The sequence below is a fragment of the Nannobrachium achirus genome (genome assembly GCF_963921795.1).
Source record: "Nannobrachium achirus genome assembly, chromosome: 17".
Lineage (NCBI taxonomy): Eukaryota > Metazoa > Chordata > Actinopteri > Myctophiformes > Myctophidae > Nannobrachium > Nannobrachium achirus.
This window is the reverse complement of record NC_137824.1, coordinates 23,254,977-23,280,152: the sequence shown is the minus strand read 5'-3', so window position 1 is coordinate 23,280,152 and position 25,176 is coordinate 23,254,977. Positions and strand designations below refer to the sequence as shown.

Here is a 25,176-nt window from a genome sequence, read left to right as displayed (position 1 = left end):
GTTCAAGAGAAAATAAAACAGCAATATAAATATTAGCATAAAAATAAGAGTAACACAAGGGGATATAGCGTGGGGGCTAAGCGATTCATAAGAAAGATAATACAGCAGGATAGAATAGGATTAATTCAGCAGCAGACGGACAAACACACATATATAATATTTATAATCATTTGTTCATATGGACAGAAACAGAGAAAGAGAGGCATTCTTTCACAAATGCACAAGATAAAATCACAGCAAAATAACAAAGAGGTTACAGAAAATTAGAAACATTTCCAATAGTTTTTTTTTGTCCATTTCATTTTTTTTAACAGGGTGATAAAATAGATAGAAGGGAGCGAGAGAAAATGAACACAAAAATATGAGCAACACATATCACAAGTTAACTAGTCTACGTGTGTCACTTATCGTCTAAAGTTATTGTCATCTTTATTTAATTTATTTACACAAGAGTTAGTTGGCTTCCATGGTGCTTAGTTACTACATTGCAACACAAACTGATGAAGAACATCTCAGGTTTTTATTAATATTTTTTTTTCCTTTTTACTGTGGTTTTCTTACGTTTTCTTGAAAAACAAATGCAACACATTCCAGTAGTAAGCCACGTCCTGTGGAAGGGGACTCTTATTTTGAAAATGATGGACGTGGTCCCTACTATACAAACAACTGGCTCATACCATCGACAGGACTTGTGTGTTTATTTACAGCAGGGAAGAGCCTTCATGGGACCAGGGAGTAGAGCGGTGGAGTGACTGGGAGACAATCTGAGGTTCAGCATTTTAAAGAGTGGGTTTCAATGGAGGGCTGGAAACTAGCCCCCCCATATCTGATTCTGAAGTGGTATCTCCTCTCCAACAGGGACAGATGTGCTTGGTTCTGTTGACCTCTACCTGGGTCAGTGCATTATAGGATGTTTAGCGGGGGTGAGTGGGTCAACAGTGGTGCCTCTGTACATTCAGTGGGTAGAGCCAAGGTCGCTTACCACCCCCCTTTCAACATATTTGTGCCACCCCAGATTATATATCCTTCACCCCACTTTCTCCACTCCCCGACCCAGCCTGCAAGCTGCCTCTTCATGCAGTGGTGTCCAGCCAGTAGCCTGACAGACAGACAGACGGACGGCAAAGGAAAGACTTCATATCTCATATAAACTTCTCTATACTATCGAGTCATTATCCTCAAAAAGAAAAAGAAATAAAAAGAAAGTATGATTATTGTCTCATGTCAAATATCAGCACTTCAGGATAGCGGGGTGAATACTCAAGTCGAGGCCCTAGCGGCCTACAAAGTGACAAGAAACGCCTAAGCACTTAAGTTTACCATGTCTACATGTTTTTTCCCCTCAAGACCGAAGTTATCACTACCCCTACTGTCATCTCATTTTCATAATACGAACAGTGCATTTCTCAATGTTTGGCTCTCAATAGTAGGGTAGTTAGCGTGAGTGAGGGGAAGACTTACAAGCTGGCTGGGGAGAAGGCGAGGGGAGAGGGGCACAAACCAGCAGGACCTCTGCATGTACCCATCTGGGTGTTTTACAAGTGGTGGCCAGAGTCTGCTATGCTGTCTGCACAAACAGTGCGGGCCGTGACCATCGGAGTACAATGTCACGTCACCTTGCCCTCGGCAAGCCTTCTCTGAGGGTGCATGCTCAGGTCATAAAAATCACAAGATAAAAATCTTACCCTTTAACTATGATTACAAAAGTCATCTTTTTGATTTGTGTCAGATAAATGTTACGTGTGCATTGTGTTGACCTGCGTCGAGAGGAAGGATTTAAGGTTTACGGCGTCCTCCTCCATGCTTTAGCAATGCATAGTTTGCAACTCTAAAATATATGTGGTTTGAACCTAAATGAGCATGCAGAAGAGTGTGTTACCTTTGAAATGGCAGCCTTATATCCATAGAAGCTATGGTTTAATATCTTACAAGGCTGACTCTATTTAGGAATCTAATGGCAATATAGCATACTTTACAATAGTAGACTTTCCACCTCAGGGAAAGGGTGCGGTAAATCCAACATGAAACACATTATACTGTTCATCTCTGAATACATCACTGAGAATGGCCTTGTTATCCCAGCAAGGTTCCTTACATTGAATCTCTTTGAATAAATCCAAGTTCATTTCGATTATCATTAGGTTTTTTTTTGCCAAAAAAATACAACAACCCCCCACAGCCCCCAAACTATCTTGCTTACCAACAACATATACATGAGCAATACTAGACGTCGAGCAGAACACGGGTTTGCAATAGATTTCAACAATAAGCCATCAGCACATTCAGGTCCTTCCAAGACCCACCAACACCATCGTCCATGTGGTCAGACATGATTTGCCATCAACCTTCAGACCGCGGCTTGCAGAGCAGTTAAGATACTGAGGGGGTTGTGTGCAGGATTGAATCTCTTTATCAGGATTGGGGCCAGGTATATTCATTCCACCGCTTCCCCTTACGTCCGTCCCCTCTCTACTTCTTCTCCTTCTTGGTGGACTTCTTCTTGGAAGCGGGGGTCTGCGCGGCCTTGGGGGGCTCAGGCTGGGCCGTGGCCTGTGGCGGGGGCAGCGCCTGCTGGGTGGCCTGCTGGGCGGCGGCCTGCTGCTGCTGGGGGTTGGACGTCAGGGTGGCCGTGCTGCCGGGGATGTAGACGTTCTGGCGGTAGTCGGGCACGTGCTGCAGGGTGAACTGGGGGCTGTAGCGCGTGCTCAGGCCCATGGTGCCCGGTCCCAGAGTGCCCGTCGCCTCGCTCACTTCTAGGAGGAAGAGGGAGAGAGTGGGGGGGAGGGAACGAGAAGGGGAGGAAGAAGAGAGAAGTGGACCACATTAAACCACAAGATTCGTCAGGATTTATCGTCTGTGCAATAGAAAGGGGTGGGTAGGTGGTGTGGGAGGGGGGGCTGATGATGACTGCAGTAGGAGAAGGGGTTAGTTTGACTCAAAGCATCTACACATGCAATCAAAGGAAATCTGTGTCAACATTCACCATTGCTCTAATAAAACTAGACTCTATGGTCATTAGAAAGCGTGAAAGACCGATGTTAAGTGGCATGCTCCTCTGTGAGCATTTTTGTCTTATGTGTGCTCTGACTGTGTGGATGACGTCACTGCTCGGCTCATAACTCTCCCCCAGCCCCTGCAATGCAGAGCCACAGACACAATCGCTCCCTCCCCCCATTCCCCTTGCTGCTCCCAAGCTATATAAACACGTGATTTAAAAACAAATCACGTAAGATGCACTGCACTGCAAAGAGCAGAAAGCCATGGCTAAATGTGTTACTATTTTTAAATGCCGTTTCTGCTTGGTGACACCGACAGGCCATGCCTTGCTAATTGGCCCTCGCAGAAATCGATTTATTTTCAAATGAAAAACACGCAGTATTTTCCTATTTGTTTGTGTGTGCAAGTGACACAGTTGTATGGCGAAGTACAAATGAACCATTGGGCGATAAGCTACAGTGGAAGTCTAACCTTCAGGGTAGAGCGGTTCTTCTGCATCAGTACAGACTGTTCTCTCTGTCTAGCACTGTGTTGACATAATAGGCTATCTCCATGCTCCACACAGAGCATTCTGTCTCCGTCTCTCTGTTCACCCAGATGGAAAACTACACATCGCATCTGCAGTGTCCAGCAAGGTAGGAGTGTGTGCGTGCGTGTGGAGGGGGGAGGCAACAGGGTGAGGAGCAGGGATGTGAGTGTCAGTGGTTGTAATAACAATGGAAACAATTACTTGAGCCTGTGTGGCAATAAATCTCTTTGAGTCTCTTCCTCATTCATCTCTTTGTGTGCATGCGTGCGCATGTGCACGCATGTTGTGGAGATTTACTCTCAAGGCCAATTCGATGTGTACTTTTCCAAGCCGGAATGATTATGAGGCACTCCATAGTGACAGCCCAAAATGACTCACGGTGTATGTGTGTGTGTGTGTGTGTGTGTGTGTGTGTGTCTGTGTATGTAGTAACTGCAGCAAAGGAAAAAACAACAAAAGGGGGGGATGGGAACTGTGTAGATTGACACACTTTGCAGTCTGAAGTGTAGTCAGGTATTCATATGATGTGGATTGTTACTGCCGTTCACCCATTGCCCTCTGCTTACCATTAAACACTGTGCATGGGGTTCCTGTGTACGGTGAAAACACCAACCTCCGTAATGTTATTGCATTAAACACAATGAACGTAATATCCATTATGCGGGCTAATGGGGGTTGCTAGGCATAGCGGCTGAACCGTCCTGTGGTTAAATATTATCTAGCACAACAGCCAGCTATCTCTCTCTCTGTGTGTGTGTGTGTGTGTGTGTGTGTGTGTGTGTGTGTGTGTGTGTGTGTGTGTGTGTGTGTGTGTGTGTGTGTGTGTGTGTGTGTGTGTGTGTGTGTGTGTGTGTGTGTGTGTGTGTGTGTGTGTAGCTGTCACACAATGAGCCATGGAAACATAGGTGTGACAGAGAGGGCTTTCTCAATAAGCGAGTCTGTCAAGATGCCCTCCAACCAAACAGTAACAAACAGCCCAACCCTGCATCCTCTTCCTCCTCCCCTGCACCTCTTTGGGGGGTGATGGGGTGTGTTAGTTGTTGGGATATATACTGATGAATGGGTTCATGAAGGGAGGGGAACATTATGAAGAGTTCAAAACTAGACAGTTGCAATTCTGGGAAATGCATTCAGTACTTGTCCCTTTTATGCCCATATATGGAGATCCCTGATGTCATCAATATTAAGCCCATAACTTGGAATGCCCATATATGGACATACTGTCATGTGGTCTATGACGTCAGACATCTATGATGTCAGTCATCTCCATATTTGGGAAAAGTGTAATTTTAGCCTTTTCCCATTCAAGTCAATGGAGAAAATGGATTCACAAAATAATTTATATAAATTAAACTATATAACATATCTCGTAGCAAAATTCAAGCACCGATGAAGCCGGTCGATTTGACATATGGCGCAAGTGCGTGCTACCAAAACTGTGGGAGGAGTAGTGCAGCAATATCTGGAAAGATGGAAGAAAGTCGGAATGGTACTATTCATGGGTGGCATTTGTAGTCCTAAACGGCCAGGTTGAGGACCAAGACGGGTGTTTAAATGTGTCTGATTGGCGCAGAACTAATGTTCTTCGCCAATCAGAACACCTATGTTGGTCCTCAACATGGCTGGTGTAGGACTACAAATGCAACCCATGAATAGTATGGTTTCCCTGTTAGGGCAAACCACACTAATGAATGGTGAACGGGTGAGGAGGTATGTTACTCACCGTTGGCTGCGGCCATCAGAGCCTGGAGCTGCTCAGCTTCGGTCGGAGGCTGGGGCCAGGGGCCAGTTCCCATGGCAACCTCGGGTCCGCCGGTCGCCCTGGAGCCAATGGGAGGGAAGGAGGAGGAGGAAGGAGAAGAAAAAGAAGAAGAAACGTCAATAACCTGCAGCCATCTTTGAAGTTCCCTCAACAGAGCCTTTGTGTGTGTTTCACTGACAGTTGGTGGTCTGGGATGTAAAGCGAAGCAGCTGATGGCGACACACAGCCTGCGGGGACCTCAACCAGAGAAACAAACTGGATGTAAAACATACAGAAAAACCTGTGTCACTCAAAACAAACAAACTGCGCTCCGAAACTCCAATTAACAATAATTGTTGGGGCCCGTCACAGCAGACATACTGCATGGTAGTTCACTAGTACCGTAAGTGCAACACACGCACATGCACGCACGCACGCACTCGCGGGCGTACATAGTACACACACACACACACACACACACACACACACACACACACACACACACACACACACACACACACACACACACACACACACACACACACACACACACATCCTTATTCTCAGTCCTGCTACATACTACACTACTACACCATGTACTAAATCTGATTAAATGTTTAATGGTATTACATTAACAAGGAACAGCTGTCTTCGCGCACGCACACGCACACACACACACACACACACACACACACACACACACACACACACACTGAACTGAACTGAACATTTCCATCTGGGGCAAAAATCTTCAAAGCTTGTTTGTTTAAAGTCTGCAATTTGCATGTGGGGGGAACAAAGCAAGAAGCAGACCTGCACTCTATTAAGTTCACCTCCTTCCATTCATTCCCCTATGTTAAAACACACCAACACGCCCTAAAACTAACACACATCTAGGTCACACTGCCCCCACCACCACCTTTCCTGTTTCCAGCGTAGTCTGGCTAATAATGCAGAACCCCCAACCTTTGGAATTTGGGGTACTTTTGATAGCCCATGAAAATAAAGTATTTTATTCCCCCATTAGGGCTACAACACTCTCTTAGAGTGGATAAGCTGCTTGGCTTTGAAATGTCACCTGTAAATAAGCAACTCATAACTCACTGACAGTCTAAGGACACCTGGAGAACCACTATGGATGCCGGCACTGGAGCTGATTTACAGAGAAAACAGACCTCTTTGACCCCGAAACGCCTAACGACTGTTTCAGTCACCTAAATTGCTTAACTAGAGTGCACGTCGCATGCTGTGGTGATTTAGCCATTTCAGTAGCTCTCCGGGGAGCCAATATTGATGGGCCATTACTAGCACCGGGAGGTTATGAGCAAAATGGCTGTCCCAACTCCAAGCTCTAGAACGGAAACTCAACAGCACACCGGGGGTTAAAAGGACATAGGGTCCCATGTCCTGCTTCCTGACTTCATACAAGCTGCAGTAAAACTCAAGGAGAGCAGGAGTGTACTATGTGGAAGTGGATTGTGTGTGTGTGTGTGACGCTTCTTCCTTTGGTCTCTGGACATGTTACTGCACTGGTTCCCAAGCACTGGGTCGGGACCCATTTGTGGGTCGCGGACACATTTTTATGGGTCCCTTCATTTTTGTTTCCTACATTTTGTTTTTGATTATTATTTCAATACATTTTCAAAAAGATATTCCCCCCAAAAATGAGATTTTCATGAATAATAAAGAAATTTTAAAGATTGTAAAGATGTAAAGTCATTTCAATTAAAAATAAAATAAGAAATTCCATAAATTAGACAAAAAAAATAAGAAGTAGTTCTTATTTATGATCTACAAGCTCACAAAGTTGTGAGCTTGTAGATCTGCTGTTTTCACTAGTATGGGTCCCAGGCAAATTTCTCTTTTGGGTCTTGAGCTAAAAGGTTTGGGAACCACTGTGTTACTGTATCTGGACAAGACAAATCACAGACAGAAAGCGAGGGAAACAACAAAGGAAAGAGCAGAAAGGAAATTCTTAAGCATAAACAGAGACAGTCTTTCGCAAGACTGCCAAACGTCTAAATAGATTTCACCAAGTGCCTGAAAGAGACTGTGAAGTGGAGGAACCCGCGGGTCCAGTGCCAGGCAGCCAATGAGGAACAGACCAGGCTACAGCACTGTCGGCGAAGCCAGGGCAGCCATTTTGTGTCTGTTCGCCCCCGCTGAAGATAAGAGAGGATGCTTCATTTGTCCCTAATTAGCGTCACACTGCACTTATCTCATCCCGTGGCCACATTGAGCACTTCCTGTGGTCAGGGTTATCACTTCCCGTGGGTGAGCTTGGGAATTGTGGCCCAGAGGGGTGATTCCACTCGGCCAGAGACATTATCTCCTTCAGTTGCAACTATGCATGAAACTAGACCTGTAAGGAAACCTCTTGCTGTCATTTCAGAATGAACCTCCTAGACAGTAAATTTAACCCTGCTATATGAACCACACAGTGCACTAGCAGATGACTATCTGCGATGCATATTGACTGGAGTTTATCTTGGGAGTGTCAGTAGATCACATACTTCCAACTTCTAACAAGCAGCTGACGGAATCAATCACAAAGACAGCCATCTCCATTGTCTCTTTTCTCTCTCCTGGCAGTCTGGTTTACAGCTGATAAAATCACATGTAAATAAGCCACATGTGGTCATGTCTGGCTCCAAGCGTCACTTGAGACAGACATACAACAAAGGCAACAGTATACGGTAAGCTGGTCCTCTAGACAAGAGGAAACAAGAGCTCTGAGACTAATGACTACATGTACAGCAGCACACACACACGTACAAGTGTACAAAAATGCAAACACAGCCTGCAAACACAATACGCAAACTAAAATGGATCACAATCTTTCTATGCCACAGCGAGCATTGCGGCCTAATATGCACATCAATCAAACAACAACAACCCTGCAGAGGATTCACTGGGACTAAAACAAGCTAAAGCTAAATGTACATCTATGCACAACACATCATTCAACTTCAGTGCACTAGCTACGGGAAACCGTGGCTACTCTCTGCCTTCGTCAGCAGATCTTTGATCAAACCCACAGCGTCACAGAGGAAGAGAGGAGTGACTTAATGAAGCTGGAGCTTGATCAAATCATGAAGGGCAGAAGGCAGAAAGTGACCACAATCTCTACTGCTATTGTCGATACCTTGTCCCCTGCTTCGGCGTCCATCGTATGTGTGTGGCGTAAGGCATGTAGGGGCTAAAAACACGTAAATGGGTTATACAGGCTGAAACAGTTTCGCATTAAGCCCCGTCTTCAACGTGCTGAAAACAGTCTAAAGGAAAAGGCAAACGCAGACACTATAGTGTTCTAGTTTTCAGTGGAAAATATGTTGAGTCTGTCTCATCAATCTCAACATTACAGATGCGGAAAGTTTGTTTTCTTTCTGTGTGACCCCCCCCCCACTCAACTGGAGTACATCCAACGTATCCATAACCTCAGTGGTATTACAAAATGTCAGCCATTTGTGGTTTTGTTCCAAGTTAGATGTCTGCGTGTGTATGTGTGCACGGTCTATGTGTGGATGCATCTACCCGTTTGCCTGCCTGGCTTGAAGAGCGAGGAGCACAGGCACAGCTCCCCCCATCACAGATGGCAGGTTTCAGAGAGGCTTGACTCATGGAATGTGTTGTGCAATCACTGTTGTGGAAACTGTTACGGCATGAACACCAGTGTGGCCTCAACAATACGGTTGCCATCGAAATGGGCACAACTGCTAGAACATGCTTACGCATGCACACACGCGCGCGCACACACACACACGCACACACACACACGCTCACACATACATTCACACACACGCACGTACATGTACACAAGTGACTGAAATTCGAGAAATGTGGTTAGTTCCATATGGCCCCGATGTCAAAACTATAAATCCCATGTACCCGATCGATGCAATTACTCAGATGGGAGGAAATAAACCAGAGAGAAGCAAGGGATAGAGAGACTGAGTTACACTCTCCCATCCCCCACACTCGCTCTGGTCCCCTTCTCTCATCAGCAGTACTGAGTGATGGCACACAGACTCAGAGAGCGCAGAAAAGGGGAGAGGGGGAGGGGGAGCTGCAGCAGCCATTTTATAGAACAGCCTGGAAAACAAGCAGCTGAGAGGCTTGCTCATAAGCGAATATCAAGAATCGTTGATTCACTACAACCACATTTCAAATTGAAATTCAAACATTCCTAGATCGTTCCAAACCATATTATTCTGACTATATCTGGGAATGTCATTAACAAATCAGATTCAGTGTCCTTTTGAATTGAATTGTGATGTTTGCTGCCCTGTCAGAGAGTAAGGGAGCTGATGTAACCATCGGTTGTGTACAATCTGGACCTGTTTGTTCTCATGGCTATAGAGCACTCGCTCCCATCACACCCCCTCCCTCCTCCTTCTACAGTAGGCTATGCCTCCTCATCTCTTCCCCTCTTATTTAAAACCTCTCACCACCATTAAGCTGGCAGGGAAAGGTACTCAGGACCAGTGGTGGAAAAAGTAGCCTACTCATATTTTTTACTTAAGTAAAAGTATCAATATTGCAATATAGAAATACTCTGTTACAGTCCTGAATTCAAAAGTACGAAAGTATTGGCATTAAAATTTACCTGAAGTACCGAAAGTAAAAAATGATTGGACATAGCCAAGTCTACAAGCTCACAACGTGTCACATCGCGACGCGTTGTGATCTTGTAGATTGGCTATTTTCAGTTAGTCAAGGTATAAAATTCTCTGAGATCATTGTGATGTTAGGAGAACCATAGTAACAGAATCATTTTATGCCCATATATGGAGATCCCTGATGTCATCAATATGAATCCCATATCTAACTGGACTTCATATGGAAATGCCCATATATGGAGGCCACATATCACACAAACAGAATCCATATATGGCCAAGACAGATGACCAAAACAGCCCATGTCTGTGTGGCTGGTTCTACAGACAGGGATCTCCATGTATGGGCATAAAAGGGATTGTATGTATGATGTCAGATGTCATAGACGTCATATGACTTTCGCATAACGAATAACTGAGTAAGCATGTTCGGGCTCTCGCAGCATATCTCCATACACAGCACATGGATGGATCTCCATATATGGGTACCAGGGGTCTCCATATATGGGTAACTGGTCTGATATACATCACTGGCCATATGCTTGTCGCCCTGAGGCATCTTACTAGTAATATTGTAATTTAATATCTGCAAAGTAACTAGTGACTAAAGTTTTCAAATAAGTGTAGTGGAGTAAAAGTACAATATTTAGATCTGAGGTGTCGTGGATTAGAAGTAAAAGTATTGGAAATATCAAGTACAAATATCTCAAAATGTTCACCACTTTTCAACCTGTCTTCATATAATAGGTCCTCACTAATGTTCATAATAAAATAGCACAATTTTTTTCTATTCAGTCTGGGTCTCATAGGAGAGCTGTCAAATCCTTCTACCGGTGACATCATCGTTTGACAAAAGAAAATTAAATAAAATTTTCACGAGAACAATGGCTTTCACTTTAACATTGCAACTTTTTCAGGAATAGAAAGCCTGCAGTTTCTATTAGCTTGCATTTCCCATTGATGATGTCACCGGTAGAAGGATTTGACCCACCCACAACTCTCCTATGAGACCCAAACTGAGTAGAACAAAATTGTGATATTTTATCATGAACATTAGTGAGGAACTGTTATATGAAGATAGGTTGAAAAGTGGTGGAGTGCCCCTTTAAGTATAGTACTTAAGTAAATGTACTTAGTTACTTTCCACCACTGCTCAGAACTGACGCAGAGGGAGACACACAGAGAGACAGACAGACACACACACACACACACACACACACACACACACACACACACACACACACACACACACACACACACACACACACACACACACACACACACACACACACACACACACACACACACACACACAGACAGGCAGGCAGAGATGATGTGATTCTACTCACCCACTTGGTCCAGGTCTCTGTCCCTGATTGAAGCGCCAGTCATTGTTGGGAGGTTTTTGCTGTTGAGGAGAGCAGAACAACACAACATGAAATGAACGTTTCACTGCATCAGTGACCCTCCAGTTCCTCAGGTTGTATTTGGTGGTTGATGGATTAGTGTGGAAATGGCATGATATCTGTGTGTGTGTGTGTGTGTGTGTGTGTGTGTGTGTGTGTGTGTGTGTGTGTGTGTGTGTGTGTGTGTGTGTGTGTGTGTGTGTGTGTGTGTGTGTTTACTGCCAGGGAGGCTAAACAAAGGTTTACATAATAACAGTATGCCTGCCAGCTCTGTGATTCCATTTAGATTTTGTCCATGCCATTGGGCATGAAATGTCACTTCACTTGTTATATGGAGGCTACCCTGATCTCTCTCTCACACACACACACACACACACACACACACACACACACACACACACACACACACACACACACACACACACACACACACACACACACACACACACACACACACACACACACACACAGAGAAATGGATTTCTTTCTCACACACTACTACTACTGGTTCATCAAAGAGACGAACACAGACATGGATGAGAACAGATATGCTAGTGAAATCGATAAGCTTCCCATGGTCATGATGTAGAACCCATGGACTCCTCAGACACTGACAGGCCTTGTTCAGTGAGAGACAGCCTTCCACAGCACTGCTAATTGAGTGTCTGTGTAATCCACCGTGCTCTCATAAAGGCCTGATTGTTAGTACACAGTAAAATCTGTACTTTTCACTGAGAGTGTAAAAGCGGACCCTCATGTGTCCTCGGGTCCTCACAAATATAAAGCTGTTTGTTGTGTCAATATCAAAAACTCAAAGAGATAAAGAGGAGGAAAGTTAAAGGCCCGCTGTCAGCCCCGAAATTATAATAGTATGATACAGTAGTTCATGTGGTCTCTCTCCCGTGTGGATCCTGAAACAGTCTGAAACAGTCTCAGTGTAATCTGCCCAACAACAGCTGACCAGTACAGTAAGTAGTCATACAGTCAGGCTATACAGACAATTCATTTGATTGGCTTATACTTGCGCATCCCCACAATGACATCATAAAAATATTAACTTGTTTTTTAAGATGATTCTTAAAGTGACAATAACCCTTTAGGTGACAGGCCCCCCTTTAATGAGTTAAGCAGCGATAGGGGTTTCTATCCTCCCATCTCCATACCTTCCAGCTTCTCTCTATTCATGTCTTCCAGCCCATCCCTTTCCCATCCATCTTTAACTTCCCCGCCCTTCTCAACCCGTCTCTCCCATCTTTCTCCCCTCTGTCCTTTTTTTCCCTCTCTCTCTAGTTGTGCAGTGATGCGGTGAATAGACCCTTGGCTGTGCTCCAGTCTGTGCCACCTAATCGACACAAGAGCCCCCTGGAGAGAGGCCAGCAGGACGATGTGTTGCATTATTAAAAGAGCTGTTCCACCCCGGGGAATGATGGAGAGAGAGAGAGAGAGAGAGAGAGAGAGAGAGAGAGAGAGAGAGAGAGAGAGAGAGAGACAGACAGAGAGATAGAGGCAGAGACCGAAAGAAAAAAAAAGACAGAGAGAGGTGGTAGAGCAAGAACGCACTCACTGCTATCCCATTACAATAGCTCCCATTATGACAACCTATAACTCATGTAGTGTTGAGTAAAAATGACAGTCTGAGGAGTTAAGTTTCACCACTATTCCCTCAGGGTGTTTTTTTTAATCTAAGGCGTCCGAAACAATTCATCTGTATATGCAAATCCTAATCAATCAGATTATAGGATTAACTGAAAACAAACTTTGTTTGGGGACTAAGTCCTGACGAAATAATCTCAACACACTCCCAAGCTATTATTAGGACACCACAAAGGAGATGTGTGGCTGAGTGAAGCAAAAAGATGTGGGTGAATCAGAAGCATTTTCGACTGCAGACTTTCTCACTCCGGCTGATATACACAAGATGTGAGTGGGCAGGCATGTGCGGGTCTGTCTGTGAGTTTTGGCATTAAGTGAAAGAAGCAAGAGAGGAAAAGAGCAGTGAGTAGAACAGAGATGAGAGGCCCAGCATTCCAGCTGTGTGACGCGCTCTCCACACACACGGACACATCCCTAACCCCCCTCCTCAATCCCCCACAAGCACAATGTCCAAGGTCAAATCCAACCGCAGGCATGTGGGAACGAGAAATAGACATGATGTTCATGATAGGCTAAGATGATAGGCTATGATTTTCTATATTTGGGGTGTTGGGCCAACAGTGAAAGTAAGTAAACCTTTCTGTTGTCCACACATCACAAGGAGTAAGGGGACACCCTATGCTAGTTGCTCTGCTAACTACAACTGCTGATCAGTGACTAACCAAAATGGGAGTCATGGGGGTCTAAATTGACCCATACAAGTCTGTAACTCTGACAGTGTACAGACATGGAACCAAATGAACACCAAAGGGTTCATTTCGCTACATTTGTACACTGTCAGAGTTAAGGGGAGACCTTGAAATTTGAACGTTTGAGAAACACTGGCTTAGTTAACTGTCTGGAGAGGGCACACACACAAAAAAGAAGAAACTAAAAACGTGTATGCAATATCTGACTAACTGGACTTGCTCTATTGAGCCCAGACAACTTTAAAGCCTTGTGTGTGGACCCAGCACTTACTAAAGATAACATGAATACAGCACTTCTGAAGATGTTATTCCTGCTTAAAGGAGAGTAGGTCAGACAGCCTTGGTCAGTGCAGAGCTCACTGTGCGATGAGGGCAGAGCGGATTATGGTTCTGCAGGTCTGAGGCCTCCTCCAATAGGCTTGTAGACTTGCAGTACTTAGCGGCCTGGGAGCTTTAAACACAGCTAGCTTCAATTACACCCCGCGGTTGAACGGAGGAGCTTTAGGAGATCCCCAGGTGAATTACAGCCTGATTGCGTTCCTCAGCTACTGTGACATGACAGCTATCACTCCAGGTAGGATGGTGAGGGTTGTGTGTCGTCGAGCTGATGGCAGGGGGGATAATCAGTGTGTGGCGCGAGATCCGGATTCATCGGGGGAAATAAGCCCTGCTAATCACTGCCCAGGCGCATCTGGCCTCCATTCTGCCTGGATGTGTGGAACTAGAACATCTGGTTCAAAGGTTAACCCTTTGTATGCTATTAATAGAGATTGTGATTTTTCTCACACACAGACAGCATACAGAGTACAGACACTTGCAAGGTTGGACTCCATCTGGCGTTCTATTATATCTACTTTGTGTCAAAGAGTAATTTTCACACACACACACACGCACGCACGCACACACACACACCAACCAACCACGTCTATTTGTCGACTATACTAGGGGCATTTGGCCCTCACAAGTATAGTAATACAAGTACATGCATGCACATTCTTTCAGCATTGACAGAACTGTGGCTAGACTGCACCTGGTGCTCTGTCTGAAAAGAGGAAGTCATTTCTGTTCTGTTTTTCCAATAACCTTCAGTGTGTGCTCTCACACACACACACACACACACACGCACACACACACACACACACACACACACACACACACACACACACACACACACGTTGTTTCCCAGGCTCCCAGCTATCTGTTTCCAAAGCAAACGTCCTTTAAGAATTCACCATTGATGACACAAAATATAACCAGATATTGCAATGCTCCTCCTAATGCCAGGACCCTCATATTGTTGACAATAACAGGGCCAGGGCTCTAGTTTAGATTAGATCAATGCAACAAACAGTGCTTGAGATATACTGTAAGATGTTCACTTTGCTCCCTCATGCATACAAGCAAAACATCTTATGATTCAACCGAAATATAAATACTTGGGGACAGATTCACTGAGCCATGTGGGCCAGCATGTGACACACAGCACTCTTATCATCCATGAAGAATAAAAAAGAAAGAAAAGATACAGCACCGACTTAAACTAGGCGCAATGGCTGATACTGCCACGCTGACAGACTTGCGTAAAATAGCTCAATCTAGGCCACGCTATAATCCAACGGCCATGGGGATATCAAGATTATGAAGCATTTATGCTTTTACATTGGGAGTGACGGGACAGCAGGCCACCTACGTTGTGAGCTGAACTCTAGCTCATGACATCACAATTACACAGCATGTTCTGTGATCCACAAGACTGTCTTTATGATGGGAACGCTACCCTTGCGACACACTTGCGCATGGTAGAAAGGGGCCATACATTAGCGGCCAGAATTGCACACTCCAAATGAATAGGGGGTAAGTAGAGTGACTGACAATAGGACACTCGGGGGCCTTAAGGCCCTGCTAAGATTACACACTGCTGGTGGTTCTGAGCGCCTGATGCTTTGTACACACACATACTCACACTCTCTCCCAAGGACCCAAGCACATCTACAGCGATGGCAGCTTCTCAAGCTTTAGTCCATTACAGTCTGCGCCGTCTGTCATTGTGTCACACGTGCTTTAAGCCGTGCTCTCTTTCTCTCTTTCTACGCAGTATCCATCTATGAGTATATGCCTCAACCTCCCTCCCTCCCCCGGTGTCCTCGTTGCACACGTGTCATTGGAGCAGGGAGACAGATGGTACCCTACCGACCTCAGGGACAACCCAATTCAGGAGTGAGAGAGAGAGAGAGAGAGAGAGAATAGGGTCATGATGCTACACAAACTCACGAGAGAGAGGGAGGAGAACCGGATAGGATAAACACACGCAGGGATAAACACTGTGCTTCATCTGAGGGACAAACACAGTAATCTCTGAAAAACCACATGGACAATGATGGGCTTCGCTCACTAGCAACTGTGCATTCTAGGCTTTAGGGTGACCAAAACTCAATCTCACTTCTGATTGTCTGGCTTCACTTACTTTATAAAGGAATAATTCCTTAAAAGTATAAAAGCATTCATCAAAATTCTAATGCGAGCCTGCACCATATGAATCTCTTCATATGAATAATCATAGTGAGAGTTCTGTCAGCCATTTTACAGCCCTTATAGATCATCTACTGTAAGGAATGAATAAAAGAGTCTTCTGCATGTTATACTGTATAAAGTGTATATAATGTTGCTGTCAGGCAGAAATTGTATCTCCATATTTAAACTTTTTTTTGTAAATGAATGCCCTACTTTGTTTCCTGAAAAGTTATGGTTCTGATCATACAAAGGTCTCTACCTCTGACAGCACCGATATTTGACCGATGACAGCACAACCCCCATACCTAAAAATAAATGTTTTAATCTTGAGTGTTTTGGGATGAGACATCAGTATGAACAAAATATGTGCACACATAAACACTCAGGGTCAGGTCAGTCTCTGCCATGCGATTCAGAGAGCCTGGAACCAATCAGATGGAGTTCAGAGGACAACAGGAAGTAGAGGGGTCAGTCAATGACCCTTGGAATTCCTGTTTTTCAGCTACTGCTTTATGCTCTGACTTTTCTTTCTCTTAAAACCCCCCTCAGTCACCCTCTTTCCTCCCCCCCTTTCCTCTCCCTAACACCCCGTCCTCACTTCCTTACCCATGTCTTCCTACCTCCCCCACTCTCCTTCTGTCATCCTGTTTGCCTGTCCCCAAGCCATTCCATTAGTCCTGCTCTATAGGATCTATTTTCATCTGTCGTCTCTCTCCTCCTCTCCATCTGTCAGAGGCACTTTGTCTCTCTCCCTTTTCCTTCTCTTTACAGCACCATCTATCTCTCCCTCTCTCATTCTACTTTCTTATTCTAGAAACAGTGCCTCCCTGCTGGCTCAGTCCAGTCCAAATATAGTAACTGCATTTCCTAGCCTTGGGTAGGATAAAATATTAAACCGCTCCGCACTTGCTGCCCACGCTGGCCATCGGGGCACTATACACTCTAAGAGCATCTTCACTGTGAGCAGAAAGGGATTCTTCTGCTAAAACAAGAGAGTGTTTACTGGAGAGGCACGTGACTTAAAATAATCTAGGTCAGTAGTCTCGTGTCAGTATGTTTAAAAGGCACCAGGACTGTTACCACTTACCTATTCCTTCTATAAATAGGTCACGACATGAAAGAACAACACAACTGACATGCATGATCTCCCTCACCCCAAATCTGAACATTTTAGATGTTCATCTTCAGCTCTCACCTCATTGATTGAGTTCATAAGGTGCTTCCTACTGAGTGTCATGTTGAGTGTGCTGTTTTGACTCAGCATGGGCTGCTTGACAAACACAAAGTCACTACGGCTGGAGAGGGTGGAGTAACAGGGCCTGTAGGTGCGTGTGTGCGGGTCCTGCGAGCCACCCACCACCTCCATATAGCGGATGGGCCCGTCAGAGTTGAGCTGCAGGTGCAGGTCCTTGCTGGGCCTCTGGTGGTAGCGGCTGGGCCGGTGGCGGTCATAGCAGCAGCAGCAATCAGACCCGCCCAGGTCCGTGCTGCGGTGTCGCAGGCAGCGTATCATGAGAACCACAAATGTGATGAAGGACACGGCCGAGACGCAGGCCAATGAGATGATGAGATAAAGGGTGATATCCGCCATCCCGGTGCGGCGGGAGAACGGCGTGTGGCGGGGACCAGCGGGGGCCGGGTTGGCGGCACCCTTCTCCTCCACGGTTACCGTGATGGCCACGGTGGTGGAAAGAGGAGGCTCACCGTTGTCCTGGATGATGACGACGATGTCATAGGCCGAGCCCCCCTCCTCCTCGGCCAGTTTGCGGGCTGTGCGGAGCTCACCTGTGTGGGCGCCGATTCGGAACAGGCCCGCGTTGGGCCCGGGTGCAATGGAGTAAAACAACCAGGCATTGTGGCCACTGTCGGGGTCCACCGCCACCAGCTTGTTAATGAGGTGCCCTGAGCCAGCAGACAGGGGGACTGTGAGCTGTAGCCCAGTGTCTTTAGGGTAGGAGGGGTGAACAAGTGCCGGTGCATTGTCATTCAGGTCCACGATGAACACGTGCACCGTGACGTTTGCTGTTCTCGGGGGCACGCCGGCGTCCCGTGCCTGCACCTCAATACGGAAGACATTAAGCTGTTCATGATCCAATGAGCGCATGCTGTAGATGTGGCCACTGTCTGGGTTGATGTAGACATAGGAGGAGATGGGCGAGCCCTGGACCATGCTGGGCAGGATGGAATAGGAGACACGAGCGTTGTCCCCAAGGTCTGGATCTGTGGCTGAAACCATGGCGATGGGGGTGCTGGGCGCATTGCTTTCTGGAATGTCTACCGAGTAGGAAGGCTGGGAAAAGGTGGGGGCATTGTCATTTACATCAGACAGCTTCACTACAAAGGTGGTCCGTGATGACAGCGGAGGGGACCCAGCATCAGTAGCCATTATGACCACTGTGTACTCTGGGATGCTTTCACGGTCTAGGTTTCCATCGGTGATGAGGCTGTAGTGTCCGCCGAAGGCCGAGTTGAGTTTGAATGGCAGCCCGTCTTGGACCTTTAATGTCACCTCACCATTTTTGCCTGAGTCCAGGTCCTTTGCACTGATGAGTGCTATCACAGTCTCTGGCGCTGAGTCCTCTCTGATGGGACTGGTCAGTGACGTCAGCGTCACCTCTGGCGTGTTGTCGTTGACGTCAGTGATCTCCACTACGACGTTACAGGAGCCCTCCATGGCAGGCGAGCCGCCATCCCTCGCCTGTACCGTGATGTGGTACCCACTGGACGTCTCGTAATCCACATCGCCGTTAACACGGATCTCCCCGTTTTTAGAATCCAGGCTAAACAGCTTGAGGACGCGTTCCGGCGTGTGCTTATAAAACATGAACGATATCTCTCCATTGTGACCTGAGTCCGCGTCGGTTGCGTTCAGTTTCGTCACTAAAGTGCCTGGTGCTACATTCTCCAACAGGCTGACTTTCTTTATTGGCTCGTCAAAGACGGGCGCATTGTCATTCACGTCCAGAATCTTAATGACGAGAAGGGTTGAGCCAGATTTCTCGGGCTGCCCCCCATCCACGGCAGTGAGCAACAGGCGAAACGAGGCCTGCGTTTCCCTGTCCAGAGGCTTCTCAACCACTAGTTCGGGAAACTTACTGCCGTCACTTTTCGTTTCCACATTCAAAACAAAGCAGTCGTTTGGAGCCAAGTGGTAAGTGCGTAAAGAATTGGTACCCACATCTGGATCGTGAGCGCTCTCCAAACGGAACCGGGTACCCGGCGCGGCCGCTTCTGATATTTCCAAGGAAATGTTCTTGGTGGAAAACCGCGGCGCGTTGTCATTCACATCGATAATGTCCACCACGACGCGATCTATATGTAAAGGGTTCTCAAGTATAATTTGAAGATGTAACGAGCAGGTTGAACTTACTTCGCATATTTGCTCCCGGTCAATTTTCTGACTGATGACCAAATCGCCCGTGGCCTGGTTTACCTCGAAATACTGCGCGTTGTCCTCCGAGACCACCCGCAACTTCCTCTGTCGGATCCCTTGGGCCGTCAGACCCAGATCATTAGCGATGTTCCCGACGACGGAACCCCGGCTAAGCTCCTCCGCCACGGAGTAGCTGAGCTGGGCGGACGCGCACGAGAGGTAAGCCAGGGAAAGGCAAAGCCTCAGCGCGCACCATCCTCCTCCGGAGCGCTTCCTCCTCTGTCTGGATTCCATTGTGCTGCGGGTCCAGCAGAGCAGGGGACGGGGACGCGTAAAAGTTCCTCGTTCACCGTAACTCGTCCATAGTTGGTTTCAAACGACGCTATGAGGCCGTCGGTAAGGTTTTCCGTTTTCGAAACATAGCGATCGAAATATTAGAGGTGATCATGTCGGCCCGTTTCTCTCGGGGAAAAAAAAGAGTAGCCTAAAAACTTTGACTAGCCAGCCAGCCTCCCCCGAAACTCCGCTCGCTCCCTCCTCTGCCTCACTCCCCTCATGGGCGGAGAGAGAGAGGGGGACCAGGAGAGGAACGCTTCTCATTGGAAGGCAGACTAACCAGCTCCGCTCACAGAGCTTTGTCTCACACTCACAGCCACACCACAGTGAGTGTGAGTCGAGAGAAAACTTTTCAGAGGAACAGTCACAATTTAAACCAGCGAGAGTTAAATATATTCGGTTTATACCATGTTGATTGGAGTTTAAAAGTTTAGTTAACGCGCTATCCAGGGCAAACGAAACGGAATGATGGCGGATTTTTTATTTTTTCAATGTTTTCTGGAAAGAGAAGGCAACAAACTGTAGCTTTCATATGATACAAACTACAGCAAGATGCACATTAAAAACGGTAAATTATAACTAATTACGTGTGGAAATGCAGAAACCTGTTGCTTTCAATGGCATGAACGAAAAGTACAAAACACTACTGATCCAAATGTGACATATGGCCACAAGGGGGCATGCTTTCAAAGCTAATTTTCCCCTCCTGTCCTGACCCTGTAGTTTATGGAAACTGCACATCTGGGCAAAGATTAAGCATTTAGTTATTCTAATTGGCTATTGGATACAAGACTTGAGCACTCCCTCATATGCATTTACACTCTGCTTTTTGGTAAAATGTAAGATAAAAGGCAGAGGTCAGGATTATGTTGCTTTTTAGGCCTCAAGAAACAGCCTTTGTAAGAGAGCACCCCCCCCCCCCCCCCCCCCCACACACACACACACACACACACACACACACACACACACACACACACACACACACACACACACACACACACACACACACACTTTTTAAAGAAAAATGTAGTCAAGGAAAGAACTGAACTGAACGGATGTGTCTCTGAATTAAAATAGTAAATACTCTTTCCTGAAAATACATTGATTAAAGAAGAAAATAAATGTAATATATTTAAAAGCATGTTACAGAAAATATGAAGACACTGATATCGAGTTCAGTATACTAAATATATATTTACAGGATTAGGCTAATGAAATAAAAATACATAACAATAGGCCTACATGTTTTGTGAACCATTTGAAACCATTTGAAATGCTCTCTAGCTAATAATTCTAGCCCTAATGTGACATTTTAGAATTATGTTGTCCTAGAATGATTTGATAGTTCTGTAATACAAACTAAACTTAAAACTCAACTAAATCCTGAAGTTGCACCTTAGAGCAAATAACATGTAGGCTCAGGCTGTGCTATCAGCACGAAAACATATTGTTAAGCCATTGACATATTTGTCATCACAAGTAGTACCAATGGGGGCGCCTACTGGCCTTGCGGTCTAGGCACATACCACATAGGCTGAGGCTCTGATGCATGACAGCGTGTCACAAGTTCGAGTCCAGTTCCCGACGACCCTCATTTCCTGTCAGTCTACTGTCTTATCAATAAAGCCATAAAAGCCCCAAAACAAATCTTAAAAAAATAAAATAAATAAATCACAAAATAATAATAATTATAAAAGGTAGTGCCAATGAAATGTGGTGCAAAATAGGATTTAAATAAATGGTATGGTAAGTAATTTTATTTGGTTAAAATAAGTGTTAAATATAGCTCTATATTAGTAGTACTCATTGCTATAGACTAGACACTAGAGTGTTTCTCTTTCTCCAGTTGTTTACTAAACAGAAAATCCATTCTCAGGTCAGGATACCAACTGTGTCCAATCAGGATAGAGAACTCAGTCAGGATACAGATTAAACAAGTGACATTGGATTGGAAGTGATGACACAAAGAGATGAGCAGACACAAGTGGAACTGGAACATTTTACAAATTAAGCTGATAAATTGGTACTCCCTGTTTAAACTTTGTCAAACCTGAAAATGTATTTTCTTTATTAAACAAAACACTTTATCAATGATAACTATTGGTATATTGCTTTAAAATGTTAACATTTTTATGTTTTGACCTAAAAGGATCACTTCCTCTAAAAAGTATGTGCTGTTTTATGCTTCTGTAAACATTATATTACTGTTGCGATATGCAATGCACAATGTATGTTGCATATTGTGTGTTTGCTATAGGCCTAATGCACATTGTTTATTTCTTGTATATAGGGTCTACACAATTTCTGTAGCCTACCGTAATACCTTATACATTGCTGCTTACCATTTTGTTGAAATGGGTGTTAAATATCGTGATAGTAGTCCTAGAGCGTTTGTTCCTAGCATAGTCTCTCACTGTCTCTCCAACTCTTTATTAAACAGAACATATGCATTTTAAGGTTGGGATACCATATCCAATCAGGAGAGAGAATTCACACAGGATACAGGATAAACGAATTAATTTGAAATGTCGTCACAGAGAATAGAGTAGACATTGGAACTGGAACACTATACAATTGAAGCAGATGAATGGGTACTCTCTCTTGATTGGCTGAAATTGTCAACCCACCTATAAGAACGTGTTCTGTTAATTAAAGAGCTGGAGTGACAGACCCTTTTAGTGTAAAATACACAACAGCAATGGTTATTTAAAAAGATATATAGAGGATTCACTTCACAACAAAATGAAGACATTTCTTTAATACCTCTACCTGGCAATAAAACGGTTGTGATACTGATATATTTCACTTTATATGATTATATATGGCCTATTATATCACATCAACATTTTGCCCTGCCTCAGTGCTCACCTGTTGGCTCTCAAAGGTCCATGTGCTGTCAGGTAAAGACGCATCTAGAACGTTCATCATCTCCTTAAAGTCAGTGGTGCTGCTGGGTTTAACAAAGGTGAAATCACTGTACTCTGACATGGGAGAGAGACACGACCTGAACGACTGACTCTGAGACAACATGTCTCCTCCCAGGACCTCCACGTACTTAATAGGTCCATCTGAGTTCAGCTGAATCTGCAGGTTTCTGTTGGGGTTCTTGTAATCATCATAGTCAGTCCGTCTCATGCAGCAACTACTGTTGCCTCTACTGTTCCTTATGCACTTAACAGCTAAAATAAGAAAAGTCAAAACAGACAGCACGGACACTGCAGCCAGAGAGAGAATCAAATAAAGTGTTATTCTACCATTTTTCTTATTTGGTTCTGCTACTTTGTGTCTGATATCTGAGATTGGCTCATGGAGTCCATCCTCGAGCAGGATTGATACAGTAACCGTGGAGGACTGGACTGGTTGTCCGTCGTCTTTGATCTCTATAATCAGTCTCTGAGAGGAGTCGTCTTGCTCGGACACAGCGCGTTTAGTCCTCACCTCTCCTGTGTAAAGACTGACAGTGAACAGAGAAGCGTCCGTGGCCTCTGACAGCTTATAGGAGATCCAGGCGTTATGGCCCGAGTCAGCGTCCACGGCCGTCACCTTAGTAACCAGGTGGCCTGCTTTAGCAGAGCGAGGCATCCTCTGATGAGAGAGCGAGCCCAGGACAGCAGAGGAGGGGTAAATAACAGTGGGGGCATTGTCGTTCTGGTCCAGGATAAAAACATTAACAGTGGTGTTGCAGCTAAGAGATGGAGAGCCCTGGTCCTTTGCTTGCACCTGAATCTGAAACACCTTCAGTTTCTCATAGTCAAACGAGTGCATGCTGTAGATGCTGCCATTATCAGAGTTTATGTAGACATATGAGGACACTGACACATCCTGAACTTTGGAATCTAAAATGGAGTAGGAAATCTTTGCATTTTCACCTAAATCCAGATCAGTTGCTGACACAGAGTAAAGAATTGAGCCTGGTACTCCATTCTCCTTTAAATACACATTATATGAGGGCTGAGTGAATACAGGAGGATTGTCATTAACATCAATGATGCTGACAGGTATAGTTTTCTTACTAGTCATGGGAGGGGAGCCTGAATCAGTGGCTGTTATCTTAATATTATACAGTGAGAAACTCTCTCTGTCTAAAATACCACTGGTAACCAGTGCGTAATTATTGGAAAATGAGGGTTTCAGACTAAAAGGAAAGCCCTTCTCCAGCTGCAAGGTAACTTTTCCGTTTTCACCAGAATCAGCATCCCGTGAACTGAGCAATGCAACTACCGTGCCACTCGGTGCGTCCTCGCGCACGGGGCTTGGTTTAGAAGTAAGAACAATTTCAGGGGCATTGTCGTTCATGTCAATTACATCGATCTGTACACGACAGTGGCCCTCCATTTCAGGAATTCCTTTATCTTTAGCAGTTATATCAATGCCATATGAAGCAGTTGTTTCATAGTCTAATTCCCCCTTAAGAGAAATTTCACCTGTTAAAGGGTCAATGCTGAACATGGTTAATACCATGTCTGGTGTTCGAAAACCAAATGAGAATTCAATTTCACCATTTGGACCTTCGTCTGCATCTGTTGCTTTTGGTTTTATAACAATGGTGCCATTCGAAGTGTTTTCACTTAGGGATATTTTGTAAACAGTTTTTTCAAAAATCGGGACGTTGTCATTCATATCGAGAACATTAACTGTTATTTGTGATGTGCCTGATCTCACTGGGTTTCCTCCATCTAATGCTGTTAATAATAGGTTGTGAACCGCCCTTTTCTCTCTGTCCAAAGGCTTCTCTAAAACAAGTTCAGGGACAGCATTACCATTTTCAATTTCCTTCATTTTGAGGGAAAAACACTCATTTTTGCTAAGTGAGTAGGTTTTGAGTGAATTGCCTCCAACGTCGGGATCAAATGCGTTCTGTAAAGGAAAACGCGTTCCTACTGCCCTTGACTCGGCTATTTTCAAAGAAAGATCCTTAGAAAGGAAGCTTGGTGAATTGTCATTAATATCTCGTATTTCTACTTCAATCCGGTGTAATTGTAGCGGGTTCTCTAAGACAACTTGCAGAGGCAGAACGCAGCTTGCGCTTTGTCCGCATAAAGCCTCTCTGTCTATTCTGTCATTCACCACAAGCTCACCCTTCCCCGCGTCCACGCTGAAATACTGCTTACCAGCCTCCGAGGCAACGTTCAGTTTGCGGTCAAAAATCTCTGATGATCCCAAACCCAGATCTTTGGCAAGATTTCCTACAACAGATCCCCGTTTTAATTCCTCCGGGATACTGTAGCGAGTCTGTCCGTCTATTGTACTCCACATGAGAAAGAAATACTGCCACCAAAGACAGTGCCATCTCCAGTCTCGATATCCAGTTCTCTTTGTCATCCC

General features: G+C 45.1%; 1 protein-coding gene across 3 annotated transcripts; it reads right to left on the bottom strand.

The window, feature by feature from the left end:
* LOC308301483 (protocadherin gamma-C5-like) lies at positions 1-25,176 on the bottom strand (the record flags this gene model as incomplete). Of its 3 annotated transcripts, XM_080745480.1 has the most annotated exons (5): positions 1-2,753; positions 5,250-5,347; positions 8,413-8,466; positions 11,233-11,291; positions 22,720-25,176. In XM_080745480.1, the coding sequence occupies 5 exons, from the start codon at positions 25,171-25,173 to the stop codon at positions 2,470-2,472; spliced, it is 2,949 nt and encodes a 982-aa protein (XP_080601606.1). In that variant the 3' UTR covers positions 1-2,469. The 3 variants fall into 3 exon arrangements, with proteins under 3 accessions (XP_080601606.1, XP_080601605.1, XP_080601604.1); XM_080745479.1 differs by lacking the exon at positions 8,413-8,466 and having other exon boundaries at positions 22,720-25,173; XM_080745478.1 differs by lacking the exons at positions 8,413-8,466; positions 22,720-25,176 and adding an exon at positions 17,338-20,001 and having other exon boundaries at positions 1-2,750.